Source organism: Elephas maximus, chromosome 1 (assembly GCF_024166365.1).
Source record: "Elephas maximus indicus isolate mEleMax1 chromosome 1, mEleMax1 primary haplotype, whole genome shotgun sequence".
In the NCBI taxonomy this organism is placed as follows: Eukaryota; Metazoa; Chordata; class Mammalia; order Proboscidea; family Elephantidae; genus Elephas; species Elephas maximus.
Window position 1 is genome coordinate 102,000,970 of NC_064819.1, and position 22,743 is coordinate 102,023,712.

The following is a 22,743-nucleotide window of genomic DNA, read 5'->3' on the forward strand; positions in this document are numbered from 1 at the left end:
ACTCACATGCCCAGATCCTATAGGAAACAAACTCAATCAGAATCTCCGGAGTGGAGCCCAGATGTGGGCATTTTTACAGAACTCCCCAGAAGGCTCCAGTAAGGCAGGTTGAGGCCATTGCTCTAATGCAGCATCACTCCTGCTCACCCGCAGAAAGTCACAAGGAATAATTTACCTGTGACCATTCAAAACTCTAATTCTCAAACTATGTTCACGTGGCACACTGTGTACCCCACGTAATGTGGAACAATGGTCAGTTCCCCCAATTTGTAGATTTAATAGGTTCTAGATTTTCTCAATTTCTTTCCATCTTTCCCTTTCACACACTTGGAGCCTGCAGAAGCGGGGCGGCAGGAGTGTGAGGACACCACCTACCTTGGCCCCAAATGGCAACATGGTGCCCTTCCCTAGGTGTTCTTTGGGGCCCCACACTGACCCCCCTCTGAGCACCTCCACCTAGAGGGGGCTGGTCCCTCGGGGGTGGGCGGGGCCTGGGGCAAACACTGACTTTCAATAGCTCTGGAGGGGCACCCCAGGTGGTGAAACTGATGGGGACCCCAGTGCTGAGGGTATTTGGGGTAACGGACCCTAACCAGGTAGCCCTTCCATGGCAACAGGACACACCTTGATCAAAAACCCTGCAGATATAAACGAGGGGCAGGAGACAGCCCTGCTCAGATGTCCCAAAGTGGGAAGGGAGGCCCAGGAGCCCGCCGAGGCAGGGATGACAGATGCTCAGAAGGATGTGGTGGCCACTCCTGACCACTGGGCTGGCAGAAACGAGGCAGCAGTCACCATGGTAGTGATGGGTTTCCACTGCACCCCCACAGTGAGCCGGCCCACCTTGCAGGCAGTGGATCACTAAGAAATCAGGCGCTGCTCCTCCCACAGTGAGACAGAGTTAACTTGCTATCTAGGAGCTGGGTAAACAGGAACCACACCCTATCAACATGAGATAAGGCTGAGATTACTATCTCTTTCTTAGTGTTTTTCTAGTCCCTTCCCCCTTTACAGGCTCCAGCATGCCCCCAGAACAAAATGTGACCACTGTTTAACCTTCATTAGCCCTCCAAAGATGGTGATGTAGTGCCAAAGGTCAGTCACTGCTCTTGCTCTATATCCCATAATAAGTGATGCCAAGGGCTGCGGAGAGGACTCCATCTTGAACATCAGCGGGTTCCATCTTGGATTCCAGATGGGCCTGCAACCTAATTAACATGCACCACCATTCTGAGAAGTACCTGCCCCTTGAAAGAAGCCCACTAAATATTCATTACTCTATTGTCTCCACCGAATCCATATAAGCCTTAGCCTTACTTCCCTTTTCTAGTCAGTCTTTGGGAGAGACTTAGATTCCTGCTGACTCCTTTTGCTTGACTCAAGCAAAATAAAGCTTGCTGAAGATAAAGTTTGTCTTTCGTGTGTATTCTTACTCTGGAAAAGACAAGGATGCTTTGTGTCAGATTGGCAACTGGTAACAATAGAACCCGATCACAGGAAAGACCTGATGGTGAGTGGAAGAGCCAGATTCTCAGGACAAAGGATCCTGTGTCTTAGAGTTTGAAGTCGTGGGCATCCAACCAAGATTTAAGCAAACCAGATCCCAATAAGTAGGAGAAAAGTTATGGTTTCCTGGGGAGGGAATATAACTGGGGAAGGAGTTTCAATGAGAAGGAGAAGGGAGCAGGAGCCTCCGAAGCCAGCTTGGTAGCTCGAGATACTCTGAGGAGCTCCCATTTCCAAAGTGCACCCCGAAATGAGGGGAGGGATGTCAGCTGTTTGAATTCCAGTGGAGGAACAGAAGGGGAGCTGAGGCCAGGGGAAAGATGCTGACAGTGAAATGGGCCTTTAAAACTATTTCTGAAATAGGAAAAATGCAGACAGGAAGGGCCATTGCTTTAGACCACATAATGATGTTAAGAGATTATCAGAACAGCTGGCATTTACACAGTGTCTTAGTCATCTAGTGCTGCCATAACGGAGATACTGCAAGTGGATGGCTTTAACAAAAACAAATTTATTCTCACAGTTTAGTAGGTCACAAGTCCAAATCCAGGGCGTCGGCTTCAGGGGAAGGCTTTCTCTCTCTGTCAGCCCTGGAGGAAGGTCTTTGTCCTCAATCTTCCCCTGCTCCAGGAGCTTCTCAGTCACAGGGACCCTGGGTCCAAAGGATGCGCTCTGCTCCTGGTGCTGCTTTCTTGGTGGTATGAAGTCCCCCAACTCTGCTTGCTTCCCTTTTATCTCTTGAGAGATAAAAAGTGGTGTAGGCCACACCCCAGGGAAACTCCCTTTACCTTGGATCAGGGAGGTGACCTGAATGAGTGTGGTGTTAAAATCCCACCCTAATCCTCCTAACCTAAAAGGGCAACCACAGGATCCTGGGAATCATGGCTTAACCAAGTTGATACACATATTTTGGGGGGGACATAATTCAATCCATGACAAATACCTACTCTGTGCTGGCCACTGTCCCCAGAGCCTTTCACACATTGTCTTAATTTAATCCTTATAGTTCTGTAACGTAAGTATTGCTATTGGCTCCATTCGACAGATGAGAAAACTCAGGCTCAGGGAGTGGAGTTGCTTGTAGACCAAGTACGGGGTGGATCCATGAAGTGAACACGTCTGCCCAGACCCCGCTGCATCTGGAATGAACGAGAGTAGCTGAGCAGGGGCTGGCCAAGCAAGAGCTCCTCGTGTCTGCCTTTGCCTTTGGAATGTGTGCAGTGTTAGTGGCCACGTGGCTACTTATTATGATTGTTCACATGTCCTCTGTCTGTTGAATGTAGTGTTCTATACGTAAATATCAAATCAAGTCAATTCCTCTGTCTTTCACCATTTCCTGAGTTTCTGGGGCCCCTCCTTATTTTCCATTCTGATTATGCATTTTAAACTGTGTCTTTTTGGTCATTGGTTATGATTTAGGGTGGGGGTGGGAAAGCCGCCAACGTGTGGTCATTGTGCATCTTTGGTACGTGTTAAATTCTAACAGATGCCAAATTGCCTTCCAAACTGGCAGTCTGCCATCATGAACTCCAAGTTCAAGACTTTAGACTTTTAACAATAAGGGTAGGTAAAATAATCAGAACATACTGGAAAATATGCAGCCCCATCTAGTCACTTTAGACGCATGTATCCTTCCCAGTCCTGGGAAGATACATCCTGGGTAGAGATATTGCAAGGTAACCACTGGCCACGGGTGGAAAAACTCTGTCAATGGAAGACATGCTAAGACTCCAGAGTCAGGCAACGCTGTCCTGAAATTCTGAAGCCAACCGTTAGAAAAGTAAAGAACAGTGTGCTGGAAGGATTGTGCATATTGAGAAAGGAGAGTGGTGGTCCCCGGCGCTCAAGCATGTTCACAACAAGCCTCAGGTGGTCAGTTCCAGAACACCATTGAGCGTTCCACCAGACCCCTCAGCCCTCATCTTACTTGGGCTGTCAGTGCACTTGCCCAGCTGACCCCACCTCCTAGGGAAGCTGGTGTCATAGGCTCTTGACCCTTTGCCTCCTCTGGCTCTTGACCCTCAGCCTCCTGTCCCCTCACCTCCCCAGGCCCCAACTGCTGGTTGCCTGGGGCTGTGTCTCTGGCATCTCTTTCTTGTTTGCTTGGTGGTCTCTTCCTGGCTCCTGGTTGTAAGCACTCTGAAGACTCCCAGCTTCACATCTGCAGCCCAGACCTCATCCCTCAACTCCGGGCTCAGATTTCTAGCCACTCACTCAGACCTCAACCTGGATGTGTAGTTCAGCTTTCTCAAAAGTGTTGGTGGGCTGTCAGAAAGCAGACCCCATGAATCAGAACCCCTGGGGGAGTGTGGGACAGGGACGTTTCATGTTATCAAGTTCCCAGGTGATTCTCATGCACAGCAGAGTTTGAGAATCACTGTTCTAATACCTTATCTCAAACTTGCAAAGGCGAAAACTGTGGCTTGGCCCTGCCATGGTTATGACCCAGTACTTCTCATACCATTTGCAGCAAGAAACACAACTTACTCCTGGAGATAAACCAGACAAACAGGATGATCCTGACTCAGAAGGCTGCGGGGACCCTGACATCCACATTCAAATTATCTGTTGGCTTGTCAGGTGGAAGAAGCAAGCAAGCAGAAAGATGGTAGCTGGGGTGGAGCTGAGAGCAGGCGACTGCATGAGGGAGGTGGGCCTGGGTTCAAGGTGGCAGGGATTTTCTTCCCACCAAACATGCCATCAAAGAGGTCACCTCAGGGGTGGAGAGCAAGGGCAAAGGAGAGGGTGGCGACCCAAGTTCTGAGTGCTCAAGGGCCTCTGCTTGAGAAGGCTGCAGAGCTGTGGTTTCCGTGGGTCAAAACTTCTCTGAGGGTCTGTCCTCAAGCAAGTCAGCTCTCAGTGCCTCGGTGTCCACACGGGCCAATGGGGTTACAACTGGACCGCCTCACAGGCTTCTGCAGGGATTAAAGGAGGCAGTGCTTGCTGTTTGCCTCCCCACCAAGAGGCATGCAAAGCCAGAGAAGGCTGGGCCACCACCTCCACCTATGGCCCCGAGGGCAGGCACGGGGAGAGCTGGGCAAGCCAGTATCCGTGAGAGCACTGGGGGGCAGGGCTGGCCCCTGAACTCAGTCCTGGGGGCTCATCCCAGAGAGGGGGCTACAGGGGTAGCTGAGGAGAAAGCGGCACTCTAACACAAGCCCAACAAGTCATCACTTTATTTCCACAATGAAGCCAACGGCGTTCTCACAAACATCAACTTGGGAGCTGTTGCTGAATACACATAGTTTGTATATTTACCTACTTAGGTTGCTCTGAAAACAGAGGAAGAAGCCGCATCCTGCCCATAAATTAATTCCTATTCCAAACAGCCAACAGCACCGTTTGGGCTTCCACGGGGTCTTGGAAGAAGCCCCTAGAGTCCTTCTTCATGGAGTCCTTATTAGAGCCATCCCCACCCATGGTCCCTGCTCTCCCACACACAAGAGGTCCTGCAAGGGGGGTGGGCAGCACTCACCAACCGTTTATTGGGCAGAGACTCCAAAAGAAAGAAGGTTCAAGTCCTCCGGTGAAATCAGGACACACCCAAGTTTGGCAAGAGCAGCTCCTGGGCTGAGACCCAAGCCCCATGGCCACCTCTGTGGCCACGGCATGCCTCACTGTGGGGGCTGCGCCTGAGGTCTCAGTCCCCTCTTGCTTTTCCAGGTGCTGGGGTGGGGAGCAGAGAGGGGACTTCAGCACTAGGGAGATTCGGGAGGGGTGATTCCTGGCTGTTGCTCAGAGCCCACATTTGCCTCTTAGGTCACGTCTGGAAGGCAGCGTTGAGAAGGGGAACCACCCTCTGGGGTAACGGGTGGCTTAGACCACAGGGCAGCCGGGAGAGGGCCTTGGTGAGAGGCCAGGACCCAAAGGCCCAGGAAGCTCTGCCTTGGTACTAGGTTCCCAAGGCCTAAAGGATGTAGGGGTCCCAGGGTGATGCAGACAAGGTGTTCGCTGCCAAATGAAAGACTGACGGTTGGAATGCACCCAGAGGCACCTCAGAAGAAAGGCCTGGTGATCTACTTCCAAAAAAACAGCCACTGAAAACCAGTTGGAGCACAGTTCTGTTCTGACACACAGGGGGTCGGGTCACCATGAGTTGGAGCTGACTCAAGACACCTGGTGGTAAAAGAATGTAACACTGCCCACTAGCCACTGGGAGAAGAGGTCTGTAATTTATGCGCTCTTCCTTCCTTTCCACTCAAGAGACGTGGCCTCAATGGTCCTGGCCTGGTACAGGCCACTTCTTAGCAGTCAGTGACCAGCACCCTGCTCCTCACCCCCAGCTAAAGACCTGGGGTGGGGGGGGGGGGCACAGTCTACCATTAGTCCCTAGGTGGAAGATGATGGGGACTGGGAGTAACCCGGTCACTTGGGGCTAGAGGACAAGCCCAGCACTCAGGGCAGCAAGCAGATACCACCTTCCAGGGAGGGGCTCAGTGACCTTGGTCAGGCTAGTCCTGCCAACTTGTTCAAAGCAGGGTCTACCCCGGAGTGCTGCTCAGAACAAGGGTCTCAGCATCCAGGGCCTGAACTTCGGGGGCGACATGGAGGGGGGAGGCTGAATATTTGGTGACCAGAAGGACGGCTCTAATAGTCAATGTCACTGTTCCCGTGGTGTCCATGGAAACCCAAGCCTCAGGGTCCACTCTTCCACCTCTGGTGGGAGGATGTGTTGTCCACCGGCTTTCAAAGGTGGCATTCTTCAGCTGTCAGAGCCGCAGTGAGGAGCCTTGGGAAGAACGCCGAGGTGCCTCTGCCAAGCGGGAGGAGACAATAGTGGAGACAGGTGTGAGGCTCCCAGTTTCCTCCTCCACCCTCCCCATTCCAGGGCTATAAATACTCATGGATGCAAATGGTAAGTGCTCTGAGACATTTATCATAAATTACAGGTGGATGATTTTGAGTCTTTAGGCCTTGAGGCCTCTGGGGGAATATCCCAGTTGTTTTTTAAAAAAGAAGGAACTAACGGGGTGGGAGGCCTCAGTCTGTCTTCCGGCTGGGTGCAGTTGGTGGGGATGGGCACACTCGGGCTGGGATCTCCCTGCTGGAGGAGGGGCTGGTCAGGACGGAGCTCGTGGGCCCACGTCAGGAGTGACTTGGCCAGGCCCAGAGTGAGGACGCCCTCACCCTCTGCTTGTGTGAAATGCTAATCCACCAGCAGGTACTACTTCCATGTTTCTTAAAACGAGGTAGAGGTTTTCTAACTAGTGTGTGTACTGTGGGGGGGTGGGGGTAGGATAGAGTGCAGGATCGCCTGGGGCTCTTCCGGACTCTTCTGTGCATTCCCCAGGTGAAGCTGTGCTGCTGGTGGTCCCTCCGCACCCGCACCAGGCCAGCCTGCGGGGTGGGGGTGGAGGCTGACACGCTGAGGGAGCGAGGAGAGCAGTCACCTGGGCGGAGGGCGTGGCTTCCTCCAGCAGAATCGCCCAGTCTCCTCTCATTCCTCCCCAGTCCTCCCTGGGTGGCCAGGCATCACTGCAGACTGTGCCCACAACCAGCCCTTCTCGCCACCTTCACCACTCTTCTCTGGGCCTCAAAATCCTGCCCATGACCAGGTGTGACTGGGTCAGCTTCAAGGAGAAGAGGGGAGTGCTGCGTGTCACTCTGAAGGCTGTCTAACTAACAGCAGCCCTTCCCCCGCTTCCGGAAACTCCCGAGCAAACACTGGGCACCAGGACTTCTAATTTAATGCTACAATAAACCATGGTGGCAAAGCACCATGAACTGCATCTTAAATTCCTCGGGCCACTAATGAGCACGGAACCCCTGCTGGAACCATTGTCAGGATAAACACACAGAATCAATGGCTGCTGCCGCAAAAATAAATGAAGCGTGGCTGTTCCTTGGAGTGTGGCTGTGCCCGCTGCAGCCCCGACCTCCCCTACTCAGGCCGCTTCCCCATCTGTCCGTCCGTCCACCTCTGCATCCTCTGACGGAACTGGTACCCACCCAGAAGGCAGCAGTGAAATAATAACATCTCGACAAGACATTAATGAGGAAAAACTCCTGGAAGAAGACAAATTTAATTTTCTTTTCCTCCTTTGACACCTTTCTCTTCTGTCCAAAGGGAGCTTCTTAATTGAAGGCTGCAATGGGAACGCTCCATCTCTTTTATTACCAAATGGCCTCGGCCCAAAGAATGCGCAGCTTTTTATCGTTGATTATACCTTCCTTTTTTCCCCTTGGCTCTAGAAAGGATAAGTGATTACGATTTTGTTATCTTCTAAAAAAAAAAAAAAAAAAGGCAAAGTTGACTGGGTCGAAGCCGTGTGCACAGCAGTTTGACAATTGGGGTGACAGCGTAACTACTGAGCAATTTTTTTGTACAATTCAGAAACTCATGTTTTTTTTTTTTTTTCTGCCAAGGATTCAGTCTAACAAACACATCCCACTCTTGCTGAAAATAATTTCTTTTCCCAACTCTTCTAGGAATAAAACACTTTAAATGTATTTGTCAGGGATCAACACTTCATTTAATAAGATTTAAAAAGTGACAATTTAAAGAGCAATCGAGAAGAGTCCCACATCCATCGTGGGCTCCCAGTTCTCAGTAAAATTAGAACAGAAAAAGCACTGAGAATATGGGAAAACAAGCGTGCGTGTATGCGTATGTGGGGGGGGCGGGGTTATATCATTAAGGCTGTTTCAAGTCCAGAGTGCAGCACACCCCCTCTGAGCTTGCAGTGACGGGTGTGGGCAGGGGAATGAGTGCGGCCACCTCCATTCACCCCTGCTGCCTGCTCAGTGTTGCCCCCGCTGGCCCTCCTGGGAGCTGCCAAAAGCCCCAATGAAGCCTCCCAAACCATAATGTAAAAGGAAGGGCAAGGGTTCTGGCAAGGTTCTGTTTCTTGACCCAGGTAGAGGTTACAAAGGTGCTCCCCTTTCATATTTTGAAAAGCATGGTGGTAAAGGGCCAGAGTGCAGGAGCACCCACCGGTCTCTCCAATGGGCATGAGCCTTTTCTCACCTCAATCTGGACATCGTTCCACCCTGGGCTGTGTTCTCACTGGCATGGCACCTTGGGGCTGTCCGGGGGCGGGGGGTGGGGGAAGCATGCCCCTTGGCTGCCTCTGCCCCTCCCCCACAGTTCCCATCAGGTTGGGCTCCATGCTCTGAGGCGAGGACCCTCCAAGCTCCTGGGGGCCCTTCCCAACTGTGGGTCAGCCTGGTTCCTCCTCAGCTCTCCCCCTCAGCCCTGCTGTCTCCCAAACTTGTTGGCCGTTGGGCTCAGAGGGCCCAGAGAGAGGTCCTCAGCAGGAGCGGCTCGGTTGCTAGAAAACTGACTGTGGGTCTAACTGCTCCTGGCACCTACCCAAGGCCACCTCACCTCTCCCCCAGCCTCAAGGCTCCAGCTGAGCTGCTACTCCTTAGGTGAGCCCAGCCTTTTTTCCAGCTGCCAGCTCATCCCTCATTCCCTGGGATGTCCAGGCACTGCCCTGGGCATGGCTGGTATGATGCACTTTGACTGGGGCTCCTGGCTCCCTCTGGAAGGCCCTGGCCCGCTGCCCCCAATGAGAAGACCATCAGGTTGTGCAGAGCGCCCTGGCCCAGTGGAGGTAAACAGGACCAGGTTTTGCTGAACTCCTTCTGTGTCTGCCTGTGGCCCTCATCAGGCTCCATCCAAGTGGGGCCTCCCCAGGGTGTCCAAACAGCATCATGAGACCAGGGGAGAGAGGGGTGGTGGTCCGTGTCTGCTTCCGCGGTGAGACTGAGCAGGCATCATAGTGCCTGGGTGGCAGAACGTGGCTGTGAGGGGCAGCATAGTGGAAAAGTTCTGGAGAGAGTTGGGCGATTCCCCATTTCCTGAGGTCAGCAGAACAGGACTCCATGCCAGGGGCTCTGGACAGGTTATTTTAATGTTTAAGAAGAAGCCCTTTAATAGATACTTTCAAAACAGGTGAACTCCACCCTTGAAACGACTGATCTAATGACTTCTGCTCCCCCATCAGCAGTGAATGGACTGTGGGAGGAAGTGCTGAGTGGACAGGAATCCTCTATGCTAATTGGCAGCCGGGGGCTGGATGCTGACAGAGGCAGAGGGTGGCCACCCACCATGGCGCGGGGCAGCAACGCTAGTCATTAGAGGAGCCTCTTCTTAGGAAATAACTGGCATCTCCTCAGGAGGTTCCCTCACTCTAAACCATGGGGAAGTGGGCAGAGATCCCAGAGCTGGGCCTGGGAGCAGGGCGAGATGGAGTGCCTCAGAGGCACTGTGCTTGTCACAGGCTTGTAACCTCGCTGAAGGACTGAGGAGAAAAGGAGGAGATCTGTAGGCCCAAGTGGCTCCTCCTCCCCAGAACAATTTCTTTCCTTGCCTCGGTGACCTCTGCCTTCTACCAACCCGTGTTCACACAGAAAGACAACCTTCCTTCCTGTTTTTCAGACAGTTGGATGCCACTGTACTATTTCAATACTGATGTGTCATTCAAAACTAAGAAGATATATTGAGTTAGCTGACCCATCGGTTTTCCACATCCCAACCAGAACCCCCCCAGTGCCACACCCTCCTCTAAGCAGGGTCACAGCACATACAAGAGACCCTGCGCCTGGTTTAGAGGACAGCGGGTGCTCTGGTGTCTGTGAGTGGCTGAGGGCCAGCTGTGCTTTGTGGCTCAGCCCCACCAAGCTTTAAGGGAAAGGCTCTCCAGCTGTGGCCAGAGCTTACTAGACAGTGAGTGAACTCTGGAGACAAGCAAAACAGCAGACAATAATCTGATCAAGTTTCAAAGGGTAGTTAACACTGGAATGGAAAGACTAAGAGACAAAACAGAGACAGGTCAAGCTACAATAGTCAATGAGATCATTTCATGAAGATGAGGGGAAAAGCTTCTTGCAACTGCTTTCCAATGCCCAGTATGGTACTGTAGTCTGGAGGGAAAACACAGCCACCACTGGATACCACCATGGTGACTGTAGAGTCCCAGTGTGGACGCCTGACACTGATGGGCAGAGGGTGTCCACTACAAGGTTCCCGGGCACTCTCACCAAACTAGAATACTTCTGGACATTAAATTAATGCGTGGCACAACTCTTTGTCAGCCTCCCAAGCTTAAAAGCACGAGCCCGTCCTGGATACATTTCCAGAATGACAGGTTAATAACTCAGCAATTGGAGTGATTATTAACTCCAGTGTCCATGGACTGATTTGCTCATTGTGTATTTTGTTGAACTTCCTCACAGGATTTTCCTTGTCAGACCAGGTGCCACGATGAGCTGCATCTGTGTCTCATTTAGGAGACGTATGCAATATTTCTCTGCTTTACCCCACGCTTAACCGTTCCAAACTAAGGGAGGAAAATTACAGCATAAGGAGGGATTAAGACGAGTGATTTGCTGTTTGAACATTTCAAAAAGATCTGGAACACCTATGATTCAGCAAACAGAGAATAAGTAAAAGGAATAAAAAATCATTTAGTTGCCAGGACGATGTGTTCCATAGAAGTAAACACCCTCTCGAAACCCATTTCCTAAAGGGTGCCTCCAAGTAATAAAGGCCTAATACATCCTCCTTACAGCTGAGCTTCGCTGCCATTTTTGTATTCCAGCACGGGCCTGTCTATTACTTCCTTCTGTTCCCTTTGCCTGGGCGAGATTACAGAGGTAGGGTGTTAATGGCGGACTTGATGAAGATTGAAGGCCCATTTTCTCCCCCTGGAGACCAGCCTGATTTGAACAAATTGAGGAGAACAAAGCAGCCCCTTTCTGTCCTTGGGAGAAACCTGCTCTATGTCCGTTTTCTCCCAGCCAAGTCTGCTCCTCTGTGTAAAGGGTGGGGAGGGGGGCTGTCAACAGATCCCTCGCTCAAGGAGGACACAACTTCCTGCTGTTGCCTGGGCCTAACCCAAGTCAGTCCACACCTGCCGCCTCCCTTTATTGGTGCTGCTGGTGGGGTGAGTGTGAGGTGGAGCCTAGGCTGAAGGGCAGGGAGCTGCCCCTGGGGGCCTGCAGGGTGTGTGGGTCAAGCTACTGACCTGCCAGGTTGGCATCCCCTGTCCCTGGGTCCTCGCCATTTTCCTCCTTCTGGCCACTCTGCTGCTCCGGACACTCAAAGTGCACACAGTGGAACACCTAGGGGAGAGAAGGGAACACGACCGTTGAGTGTCAGCCACAGCACTGTCCAGCTAGCTTTGAGGATGAGGCAGGGGTCAGGCCCCTGACAGCTCCTAGAAGGCTGTAAACATCTTTTTTCATCAGTCAGAATCAAGGCAAATGGATGGATGGCTCAAAAGTTATAGACACATGGCATGGATTCCTGTGAAAGGTTCTCACTGGGTTACTCCAGTTTTTGTTACTTTTGTCTTATGAGCTCTTTCCTCTTTTTCTTCCTTAATGAATTTCTTTATTCTCGCATTTGGCAGCTGGGTTAAGAGTCAACAGGAGTTGATTGTGATGGTGTACAACTCTGGGAATATACTGAAATCCATAAATTGTACACTTTAAATAGGTGAATTGTTTGGTATGTAAATTATCTCACAATAAAGCTATTATAAAAAAAGTCAACAGGTCATTACCCTAGCAGAGAAGCATCTTTTTTTTGGTGTAGATATACATAGCAAACATACCTCAATCCAACAGTTTCTGCATGTACAATTCAGTGACATTGGTCACACTCTTCAAGTTGTGCCATCTTTCTAGACACCCTTTTCTGAACTGCTTTACCATCATCAACACAAACTCACTGTCCCCCAAGCTTCCTATCTAACCTTTCAAGTTGCTGATGTCAATTTGATCTCATAGATAATTCTTTAAAAGAACATAACGTTCAAGGCAGACATTCTTTTCTAATTAAGCTAAACTATTGTTTGGTTTAAAGATGACTTCAGGGGACAGTTTCAGTTTAAGGTTTAAAGATTTCCTCAGGGCAACAGTTTCAGGTGGGAGGAGGGGTCACCCAGCCTCAGTGGATCTAGAAAAAAAATCTGGATCTCCCATGAAATTTTGAAGTTCTCTTCCACAGTTTGCCCCTTTTTGATCAGGATTGTGCTGTAGAATCTTTGGTCAAATTGTTCACTAGTGGTGGCTGGGAAGCATCCATTTCTGGTCTCCTGGCAAAGGAGGCAGTTGTTCATGGAGACAATGGGATACATATCCCAGTTCTAGGAGAGAAGCATCTGAAGTGTTCACTCATGGGCCCACTCATCTGTCCCAAGCACGGCTGAGCACAGACCTGCTGTGCAGCAGTGCTGGTGGTGGGCTTCAACCCTATATACGCTAGGCCAGATTAGAGGAATGCCCTTAATGCAGACAGCAGGCAGCCCCCAGGAACCAGGAGAAGCTTGCCTACTGCCAGTCAGTCAATCCCAAAGCACTCACTGAACTCTGAGCTCAGGAATCCAGTGACCACCATGAGATCTGTCTCAGCACTGAGCTCTGAACTCAGCACACAGGGCTTGCCTGGCCCTTATTTTATCAAAGAACACACGGCTGGAGGAGGTGAGGCTGACACACATGGGACAAAACAGAAGGTAATTGCTGTATCATGAGCTGTGGGTGCTCAGAAGAGAAGGGGTCCTCAGAGGAAACCCATGTTAAAGGCAGGGTTTGAGGGATGCACGCCTACCGGAGCACATACGGAATGCCTTTCCATTGTAAAACCACCCTATTCTTCCCCAGTTATGGCTCTCTGGGTGTCTGTCTTGAGCTCTCCGAAGGGGTGGCATCACCATTCTGCAGCCGAGGTCTTCAGTTGGTGTTCGCAAATCTGCTTTGCAAAGGGCCTGCTGGCAGTTCTACCGGGATCAATTTCTAGATCCTCAAATTTGGTATTTTCTAAAACTGCCTGAGAACATGCCTGAATTCACAACATCCTTCTCCCTCTTCCTGGAGGGAAGCTGCAGCCCCCACCCCTCCCACCCTTGCTAGGTGTACTGCACTGGGGCATACAGACCCCCTCGTGCCAACTCAAAGCCCGGGGTCCGGGGTCATACCCTCTAATGGGTCACTGGGCCTAAGACCTCTCAAGAGCCCAGTCTTTTTTGTCTTACACATACTGCTGTAAGGGTGAAGCTGGATCTGAGATGCTCTGATTTCAGTATACCTTAAGTTATAGATGCATGAAGCTGACTGTTTTGAATATAACTGGAACCTTCCCTGAACTATCAAAAAATTTCCAAGATACTCTGGCTAAAACCCATGGATACAATTTTTCTGTGATTTTTTTTTCAGATTCAGTGTGCCTTCTTCCAAAAAGTAGTTAAAAACCTATTTCATCAAATTGCATCATCAAATATTTATTCCAATCCTCATCTTCCATTTCAAAAAATGTTTAGTTTTTTTTTTTTCTATCTCATATTAACCAAAACTAAATGTATTTAAACTTATGATGAAACATTTTAGATCTCAGGCTAAAATGTCCAAACGATTACATGTTTTCCCCGAAGCTCTTTTAGGGGACATGCAAACAAAAATGTTGGAAGACCACTGCTCTATGGTGCTTAGGAGAATCTAAGCTCTTGGTATAGGTCTTAAAAAGAAAAAAAAAAAAATAGGCAGGACCTGGGGGGGGATGAGGGACATTTTTGGGTTAGAAGAGTGTCCCAGACGAGGGGCACAATGTAAGTGAGACTTTGGGGAGGAGGTGCCGACGGTATCTGACAGGAACACGAGGGAATGGGTGTGTGTCCTCTGAGGAGAGGGGGATGCTGGCAACAGGAGCCAGAGAGGGCTTTCGAGTAGGAGCACGGACGACCTGCTCCTTGGTAAGTGCCCAGTAAGGGCTCCTCCACCACGCTGGCCTTGCCTCAGGATCCTGGCCTCGTGGAGCATATATGCTGGTGATGTGGTACTGGGTGTGTGGGGAGATCAATCTGTCAACAACATTCAGGGGCACCTGGAGATGGAGGATACTAGAGGGCAATCAGCTGGGGGCCAACACCGCCGTCCAGGAGGGGGTGAAAGCTTTGAAGAGGATGGCCGAAGAGGCTAAGAAGAGGAAGGATGCTACTTGAGGTGATTTTACTTGTTAGTGGTGAAGTGAGGAGTGGATAAAACCACAAGCTCCCACAGCTCAGGCTGAGATGGGCTGATACAGGAGGCCGGAGCTAGGGAAGATGGGGGAACCAGCACAAAGGCCCACAGGCGGGCAGACCCGGCAGCGGCTGAGGGAAAGTGCTGCCATGCAGGCAGGTCAGGAGGTTGAGGCGTGTGAGGAGGCCGGAGCTAGGGAAGATGGGGGAACCAGCACAAAGGCCCACAGGCGGACAGACCCAGCAGTGGCTGAGGGAAAGTGCTGCCATGCAGGCAGGTCAGAAGGTTGGGGCGTGTGAGGAGGCCGGGCAAGGGAGATCCCAGCAGGGGGCAGGGGTGGGATTTAAGGATGGGTTCCAGTTCCTGAGGGGCTTGATGGCATGACATGCTCTTAGAGAAACTGGTGTGCTGGGACTCAGATGTGACACCAGTGACCAGGACAGGGGCACCAGGGGCTTATGGCCACAGGAAAAATGCAGAAGACCAGCTGCTAGAACAGAGGATCCTACGACAGACACCTTGTAGAGCTTCGGCTCGCAAGGCTTTCTCCCTTTGGTCTCCAGACCTCTCCTGGATTAGTTAAAGGCCCTGGATTTTAAATAAGATGATGCGATATGTTACAAAGCTGTGGTTGAAGTTAGGTGCAAATGCTGAGGTTGAGTGATCAGCACATAACTCCCTTGTAGTGATATGCTTGGAAGGGACGGGTGGTGCTTGGACCTGTGTGGACGAGCCATGAGTACAGGCCATGCACAAGAGCACAGCCATACTCGGGATAGTTCAAAAGCGAACAACATGGCTGTGGCCTCCTGCTGCCTTGGGTGGGACCTAAACTTTCCTTCAGAAGGGCTTCCTGGTGGGAAGACCACTGGATGCTTACTTTGGGTTTGCCCATGTTTGGTGACTCTGTCCTTGGGTACAGGCCTGTTAGAGGTCTGTCAGAGGATAAGGGCACAGTGCCCAGGGTATGGGCTGGATGAGCACCAGGCGGAGGAGGCCAAGCAGAGGCAGTGAGGCTACAGAGGGCTCAGGAGGACAGTTGCAGCTGGGGCCTAGCGGGAATGCAGGGGTGGCGGGCTGGCTTCTTCTCCAGGAGCTCTGCAACCTACAGGCACACAAGGACACACAAGCACGCACACCTTTCTGATGTAGAATCCTGTTTACAGAGCAGAATACAAATGCAATATCAACTCTAGGGCTATATTTAAAATATAAATTCCGTGCCTACCTTCCTGTATCACTGTTTTTTTTTTTTTTCCTTTCTATATTCCCATTTCAATTCATTTATCTCTACCACTGTTTCACATTTCAAAGTCTAATATGAAGACTAACGGAGACCATGTATCTCCCTGGTCTGTCCTCTTCCATTCTGGCAGAGGCTGTTTTCTTTTAGAGTGAGCTTATTTCTGCCCTTACAGGTCAGGCGCTCTGCCGCTGTCCTGGCTGCCAGGATGGCTCATGGGCCCCCAACCACTGCAGGATCATGGTGCAGCTTCACGGCCCCAGTGCCCTTGCCTCCCTTCCTCCTTCTTCTAGTCCTTTTACATAAAGGCTGCTCTCTGGGCCCATCTGCAGGTGCTTACCTGTCCACAGCCAGGTGAGCCCAGATCAGACCAGAGGGCCCTGTATGGAGATGCAAAAACCATTTGGGCCAATGCAGGGTAATCTGAAAATCCTTTCCCAAGTAGCTAACATTAATTTACTCTTCTCCATCAGCTTAACATTCTTTAAGATTTCAAAGTAACAGAACCATCTTCTGGTGGGTTACCGACTTAGACTGCTTTGCTTTATGAACACTCGGCTTTCTGGTGAAGGGGTGCGCCTTCCTCATGGAAGCGGTCAGTCTGGACACTCATGGGGAGGCGGGCCAGGCAGGCTTTGCTCAGTAGCCAGGGCAATCCCTCAGAGAACACACCTCCTTGTCCTCATACCAAACCTGACTCCCTCAACTCAAGCTTTCTCCCAAAACCTCTTGTAACTGAATAAACATTCTTTCTCAACAAGGCCAGAGTCATACTTTGTCCCCACTGCCCAGGTCTCCATCATCTTCTCTGAACAATGAATTTTCAGGACATGCTGCATTTTGCAGGCACCTTTCCCCTTTCTGGCCATTTGAGCTCTTTCCCCTGCCCCTGTCACAGTCTCTAATCGGTTATTTGTGTCATCCCTGCCCTCTTTCGCTCCCGGTCAATATCTCTGGAAGCGGCTCCTCAGAGCCCCAGGCTGACACTAATCCCAGCATTGACTTACATTTGTCCTACTCCGTATTACCTTTCCTCAAGTCCCCCCTGTTATATTGAATGGTTTTCTCTCCTTTCGCTCCTGCAAGGTTGCTCTTCAGTCCTGTTAATTTCCAGCCAAGCACTTCACCAGCCCAGTTCCGCAAGGCTTCACGACGCTGCGGCCCCACGCGCCCGCCCCACTCTCTCTTCTGCTTCCGACTACTGACCTGTCAGTTCCAATCTGACTCAAGGACCAAGTCCTGGTCTGCCTTTCTCCCTCTCCGGGCCTTGCACAAGAATAAACGGATCAATAAAAATCTTGGACTGAAGAAGTTAAAGACTTCATGTGGCCCAGTGCTGACTAACTGCTTGTTCTTCAGAACGTGGAAGGGTCCCATAAGCAGCGCTATCCCTTCTCTGTACTGTACAGGTAAAAAGCCTGGGAAGATACACTGTCTACAGCAAGCACTCAATACATGTTCACTGGCCTGATGAGAGACTCCTCTTATTGTTGCCCTTGTCCCCATTGTTATTCCCACTTCTAGCCCGAATTTATCTCTTCGCCAAGTTCGATAGTATTAGTGGCACAACTGTTTTTAGCTCATTACCAATGTGTTTGTTAAATAATAATGCAAATAGCCACCATGATATACCACTTAACACCCTTTAGGAGGGCTACTATCAAAAAAACTGGATCCTGAATAAACTGAGCACTTCGAAGGCCAGGGTAGCAGGGGCGAGGGTTTGGGGGCCATGATTTCAGGGGACATCTAAGTCAACTGGCATAATAAAATCTAATACGAAAACATTCTGCATCCCACTTTGGAGAGTGGCTTCTGGGGTCTTAAATGCTAGCAAGCAGCCATCTAAGATGCATCAGTTGGTCTCAACCCAGCTGGAGCAAAGGAGAATGAAGAACACCAAAGACACAGTCTAAGTCGGTAACCCGCCAGAAGATGGTTCTGTTACTTTGAAATCTTAAAGAATGTTAAGCTGATGGAGAAGAGTAAATTAATATTCTGAGCCCAAGAGACAGAAAGGGCCACATAAACCAAAGACTACATCAGCCTGAGGCCAGGAGAACTAGATGGTGCCCGGCTACAACTGAGGACTGTCCTGACAGGGAACACAACAGAGAACCCCTGAGGGAGGCAGGAGAGCAGTAGGCAGACCCCAGATTCTCATAAAAAGACCAGACTTAATGGTCTGACTGAGACTAGAAGAATCCCAGAGGTCAGGGTCTCCAGACCCTCTGTTAGCCCAAGACAGGAACCATTCCCAAAGCCAACTCTTCAGACAGGGATTGGACTGGACTACAGGATAGAAAATGATACTGGTGAGGAGTGAGCTTCTTGGATCAAGTATACACATGAGACTATGTAGGCAGCTCCTGTCTGGAGGGGGAGATGAGAGGGCAGAGGGGGTCAGAAGCTGGCCGGATGGACACAAAAACAGACAGTGGAGGGAAGGAGTATGCTGTCTCATTAGTGGGAGAGAAACTAGGAGTAGATAGCAAGGTGTGTATAAGTTTTTGTATGAGAAACTGACTTGGTTTGTAAACTTTCACTTAAAGCACAATTAAAAAAAAAAAAAAAAAAGTAGCTAGTGAGTCCACAATGTTACTGGGAACTTAAAGATGCAGAATTAGAAAGAATTCATCATAGCTACCCCAAATGTGTCTTAAGTAGAAGAATAGGGTGCATTCCAGCAGCATTTCATTTCTTCTGTAATAAAATCACAGATAAAAGAGATTAAAAAAAAAAAAAACTGGAAAATAAGTGTTGTCGAGGATGTAGAGAAACTGGAAAATGGTTTAGCAGTTCCTCAAAAAAGTTAAACATAAGAAAGAAGCTAAAGTCTCAGAGAAGAAACTAGTCTACAGGCCTAATGGCCTACATGAGCCATGGCTTCATCTACCCTGAGACCAGAAGAACTAGATGATGCCCAGCTACCACTCTCAACTGTTCTGCTCAGGGCCACGAAGGATGGACCCTAATAGAGAGGAAGAAAAACGTGGAACAGAACTTAAATTCTTAAAAAGTTCAGGCTCACTGGACCAGTTGAGACTAGAAGACTCTCTGAGACTACTGCCCGGAGATACTCTTTAAACCTTCAACCAAAACTATTGCCTGGGGCCACCTTTTAGTGAAATAACAGATTGGTACACAAAATAAAGGATATTGCTTGTAAGTATGGTGCTCCCTTAAAAAAAACATCTGTACCAGACCAACAGGTCAACAATCACTCTAAAGCATGAGAAGATAAAGGGGCAGGAAAACCGAGTACTGGAAATGGAACAGCTTGAACGCAATTAATGTCACTAAACGATTTTTGAGGAAATTGTCAAAAAGGAACCTAATCTTCTCTGTAAACTTCCACCAAAAACACAATAAAATATTACCAAAAAAGAAAAAAGGTTAAACACAGAACTATCATATAACTCAGCATTCCACTCCTGTGTATATACCCAAAAGAATTGAAAGCAAGAACTTACACATCAATGTCCACTGCAGTGTTATCCATGACCGCTCTAAGGTGGGAACCACCCAAGTGTCCGCCAACAGGTGAATGGATAAACACAATGTGTTACGGCCATACAGTGGAGTATTAGGTCAGTCATAAAGAAAAATGAAATTCTGATACATGCTACGTATGACATAGATGAACCTTGAAAACATTATGCTGAGTGAAATAAGCCAGACACAAAAGGACAAATATTCTATGATCTCAATTATATAGAATACCTAAAATAGGCAAATGCACAGAGACAAAAGTTTATTAGTGGTTACCAGGGGCTGGGGGGACGGGGCGGGAAGAGAAATGGGAAATTAGTGCTTAATGGATGCAGAGCTTTTGTTTGGGGTGAGGGAAAGGATTTGGAAATGGATGGTGGCGATGGTTACATAACATTTTATGATGGATGTAATCCAAGACACTGAATTATATACTTCAAAATGGCAAATTCTGTTATATGTATTTTACAATAAAAAATAAAAAATAATAATTCGAATGGCTGTTATTCTCAACACGCCTAAGCTATATTGACAGCAAACCTCGATTGACCATTTTCATGTTCTCCTACAGAGATTTCCCCTGGAGAAATAAAAAATGTCTCTCCCTGACACCCACTGCGCTCATGGCAGGCTTTTCCATCTAAGGCAAAACTGGAAGCCCCTGAAGTCCCAGATGTAACTGCCTGACTGAGGTTCCCCTGTAGCTCTGGGGCACAGTGGTCAGGGTGCAGCGACCAAACGCTGAGGAACACGGTCCTGACTCTGAAAGCCGCACATCAGTCTGTGACCCGGGTCCCAAGGTGTCACTAAAGGACCAAGTAGCTTTAATGTGGGCTCTCTGAGCACCTCCAGAGAGACAAGCTGACTCTACCAGATTCAAAGGTTATGCACTGGAAACGGTTAATTTTATTAAGTCACAAACTGTGTGGGAAAATTCCAAGTGAAATCTTTCCGAGTGAATGGAAAGGCAGCTAGGTCTGGAGTCAGTGATGAGGTGAAGCGCACACCGGGCATTATAGGAGCAGGCTATGAAGGGGTAAAGCCAAGCACAGCGGAAATCGGAAAAGGAACGGTGCCCCTTCATGCTAAGACACAGAGGACAGAATGAGGGTGGCAGGTGCAGTAGGCGTGGGCAGAGGAGTCCAGGGACAAGAGGTTGACTGTGTGAGTAGGTTAGAATTCTGAGGGACCTCATGCATGCGTTCCTTCATTCATTCACGGACACTGACTGGGCTCCTCCCACAGCCCCACTGTGCAGGGCCCTTGGGTGTACCATACAGAGAGGATGGCAGATGCATAACGGATAGGCTTGTACACAGAAAAGAGCTCTGGGTCTCAGGGCATAGAGGAGGGGTTCCCAGCCGGATTGGGTGAGTCAAGGAATGCTTCCCAGGTAAGGAGACATCTGAGCTGTCTGGAAGGATGAGGCAGCCAGGCAAGATGGAGCAGACAGAGGAGCGAGGACGTGGTATAGAAGGAAAAAGGGAAGAACCATTCTAGGGTCTCAACCCAAAGGGTGACGACAAACACAGCCAGGCTTGGGAAGCCTGAAATGACAGAGGGTATGGGGTGGGTGGGGAGGGAGGCAAAGGCAAGAGATTCAAGCCCCAGAGGGGCTCTGAGAGCCAGAGAGCCCAGAAAGAGAAGGCTCTTAAAAATTTAATATTTCTTAAATTTAAAACATTACAAAAGAAACACACATTTGTGGTGACAAATTAAAATAATGCAAATGTCTAAAGAAAGCAGCAGATTACAACAAACTCCTAAACCTTGGAATTCCCTGAGGTAAAACCGTTAGCAGTCTAGGAAAAACAAAAAGGAGTGATTTTTAAAGGTAAAAAAACCCAGAAAGTGAAAACAGACTGTCATGACTGATGAAGGAAAGAAAAGGTCCACAGTGACTCAAGAAAATTCTTTGGAAGAAACAGAGGCTGACAGACTGTGGTGCCGCCTGTCGTGAGAGGCAGCAGCGGGTCCCCAGGGGCTCCAGGAATGGCCCCTCTTGCTCAACTGGGAGCCACCCACCTGGGTTCCGTCAGGGCCTCACACAGGACTGCACTCGTGCCAAGAATTCTTCACACATCTCTCACAGCTTTTGTTTTTGTTTTAAGCCTTCAATGAACTCACTGGGCACACTTACCAGATGTGTTTACACACAGTCCCTGCCATCGGGGACCCCACACCCCAGCTCTCGGGGCTGTGCGTGTGTATTTCCTTTTCTATCTTCAATTCTTACAACAACCCTTAAAGGTAGGCATTAAAAAAAAAAAAAAAAGGTAGGCATTACACGCATTTTGTAAAAGGAGGAAATGGCTTGCCCAAGGTTACACAGGTAATGAACGGTGAGGTGGGATTCAAGATGCTAATCTCGCATAAACACTTCCAATAGCACGTGATCAGTAATATGTCAGAGGCATGTGATAAAATTAATTTTGCCTGGAAGGGATGGGCTAGGGAAGGCTACAGAGAGGAAAGTGCATGTAAACTGGTCCCTGAAAAGTTGGGAGGCAGACAGGGAGGGGCCTTCCAGAGAGAAGAGACAAATGGAGGACTTATGGATAAACATCTGGCCCCTGGCACCTCACTCCTGGCAGCCTGTCTCCCCAACACTGGGAGAGGGAAAGGCCCCCATCATTGCTCTGTAGAATAGTCACCTCGGCTGATAATCCAGGCACACCTGCCTTGAATCTGACGTGACAACAATGCAAAACCAATCCCCAGCCCCGTTCTGGGACCAGTAAGGACACTTAATACATGACATTTTTGTTATGCTTCATCATTACATGCAAGGTGAGAGTTCCTTCCCTGGGACTCAGGGCACCTAAATGTAGATGTGGGCCATCTGGGCTCCATTCAGGGAGCGCAGGTGAGAAGCAGGCTTGTCTTGGGGAACCTGGCCCCTTTGCTGCGACCACATAGTTGGGGCTGGGCCTGGAGCAGCCTCTCACCCCGTGGAGAGATGTGTAAGGGAAGAAAGGCTGTGATGCACCTGCTCTTTCCACGTGCAAACTGGAGGGCATAGCCGAGCCACTTGCTTGGATGAGCCGTCACTACCTCAGGTGTGTGTGCCACCTGCAGTGTGCTGCCCCTGCCCCTCCACACCCCAAGCTCTTTGGCCACTTCCTCTTCCCACCATACACCTCTGAGCCTCCTTCTAGGGGAAAGAGCCAAGTCTGAAGTTTCCCCTTCACTCAGACGCTTGTATGGTTCAGTTTCTTTCTTCCAAACCTTCCTGAGACTGCAGTACTCCTCGGAAGGATGTGACCAGAAGTGAATGAGGCATACAGGGCAGAGACGCACTACTGATTTATGCAAAACCATTACCGCCGTCGCCGCATCACTTTCCTTCCCCTTCTCGGCAGTCATGTATCCCATTAGCCTGTTTGATTGCCACTGTTCACAAAGGGGCACCTTCGCTGAACCATCTTCAGTGGCCGCTGGATCTTTCCCCCGAGAGGAGCTGGCTAATTTTGAATGTAGTCGTGTGTATGAATCTGACACAGCCTTATTCACAATTCGGTGTCCTTTTTTGTAGC

The 22,743-nt window shown here is 49.7% G+C and overlaps 1 protein-coding gene across 5 annotated transcripts in view; it reads right to left on the reverse strand.

The window, feature by feature from the left end:
* Positions 1–546: 546 nt before the first annotated feature.
* BTBD9 (BTB domain containing 9) overlaps positions 547–22,743 on the reverse strand; it is a 454,871-nt gene continuing 432,674 nt past the window's right edge. The window contains exons 11-12 of one of the 5 annotated variants that reach the window (XM_049891262.1): positions 11,478–11,574; positions 547–2,645 (exon numbers count right to left, since the gene is read on the reverse strand). In XM_049891262.1, coding sequence (XP_049747219.1) covers positions 2,500–2,645; positions 11,478–11,574 — 243 coding nt within the window. In that variant the 3' untranslated portion in view covers positions 547–2,499. Of the gene's footprint in view, positions 2,646–4,537; positions 6,260–6,886; positions 7,077–7,519; positions 7,695–7,849; positions 11,575–22,743 lie in introns of those variants that run through there. The other 4 variants (XM_049891280.1, XM_049891268.1, XM_049891273.1 and 1 more) reach the window with 4 other exon arrangements.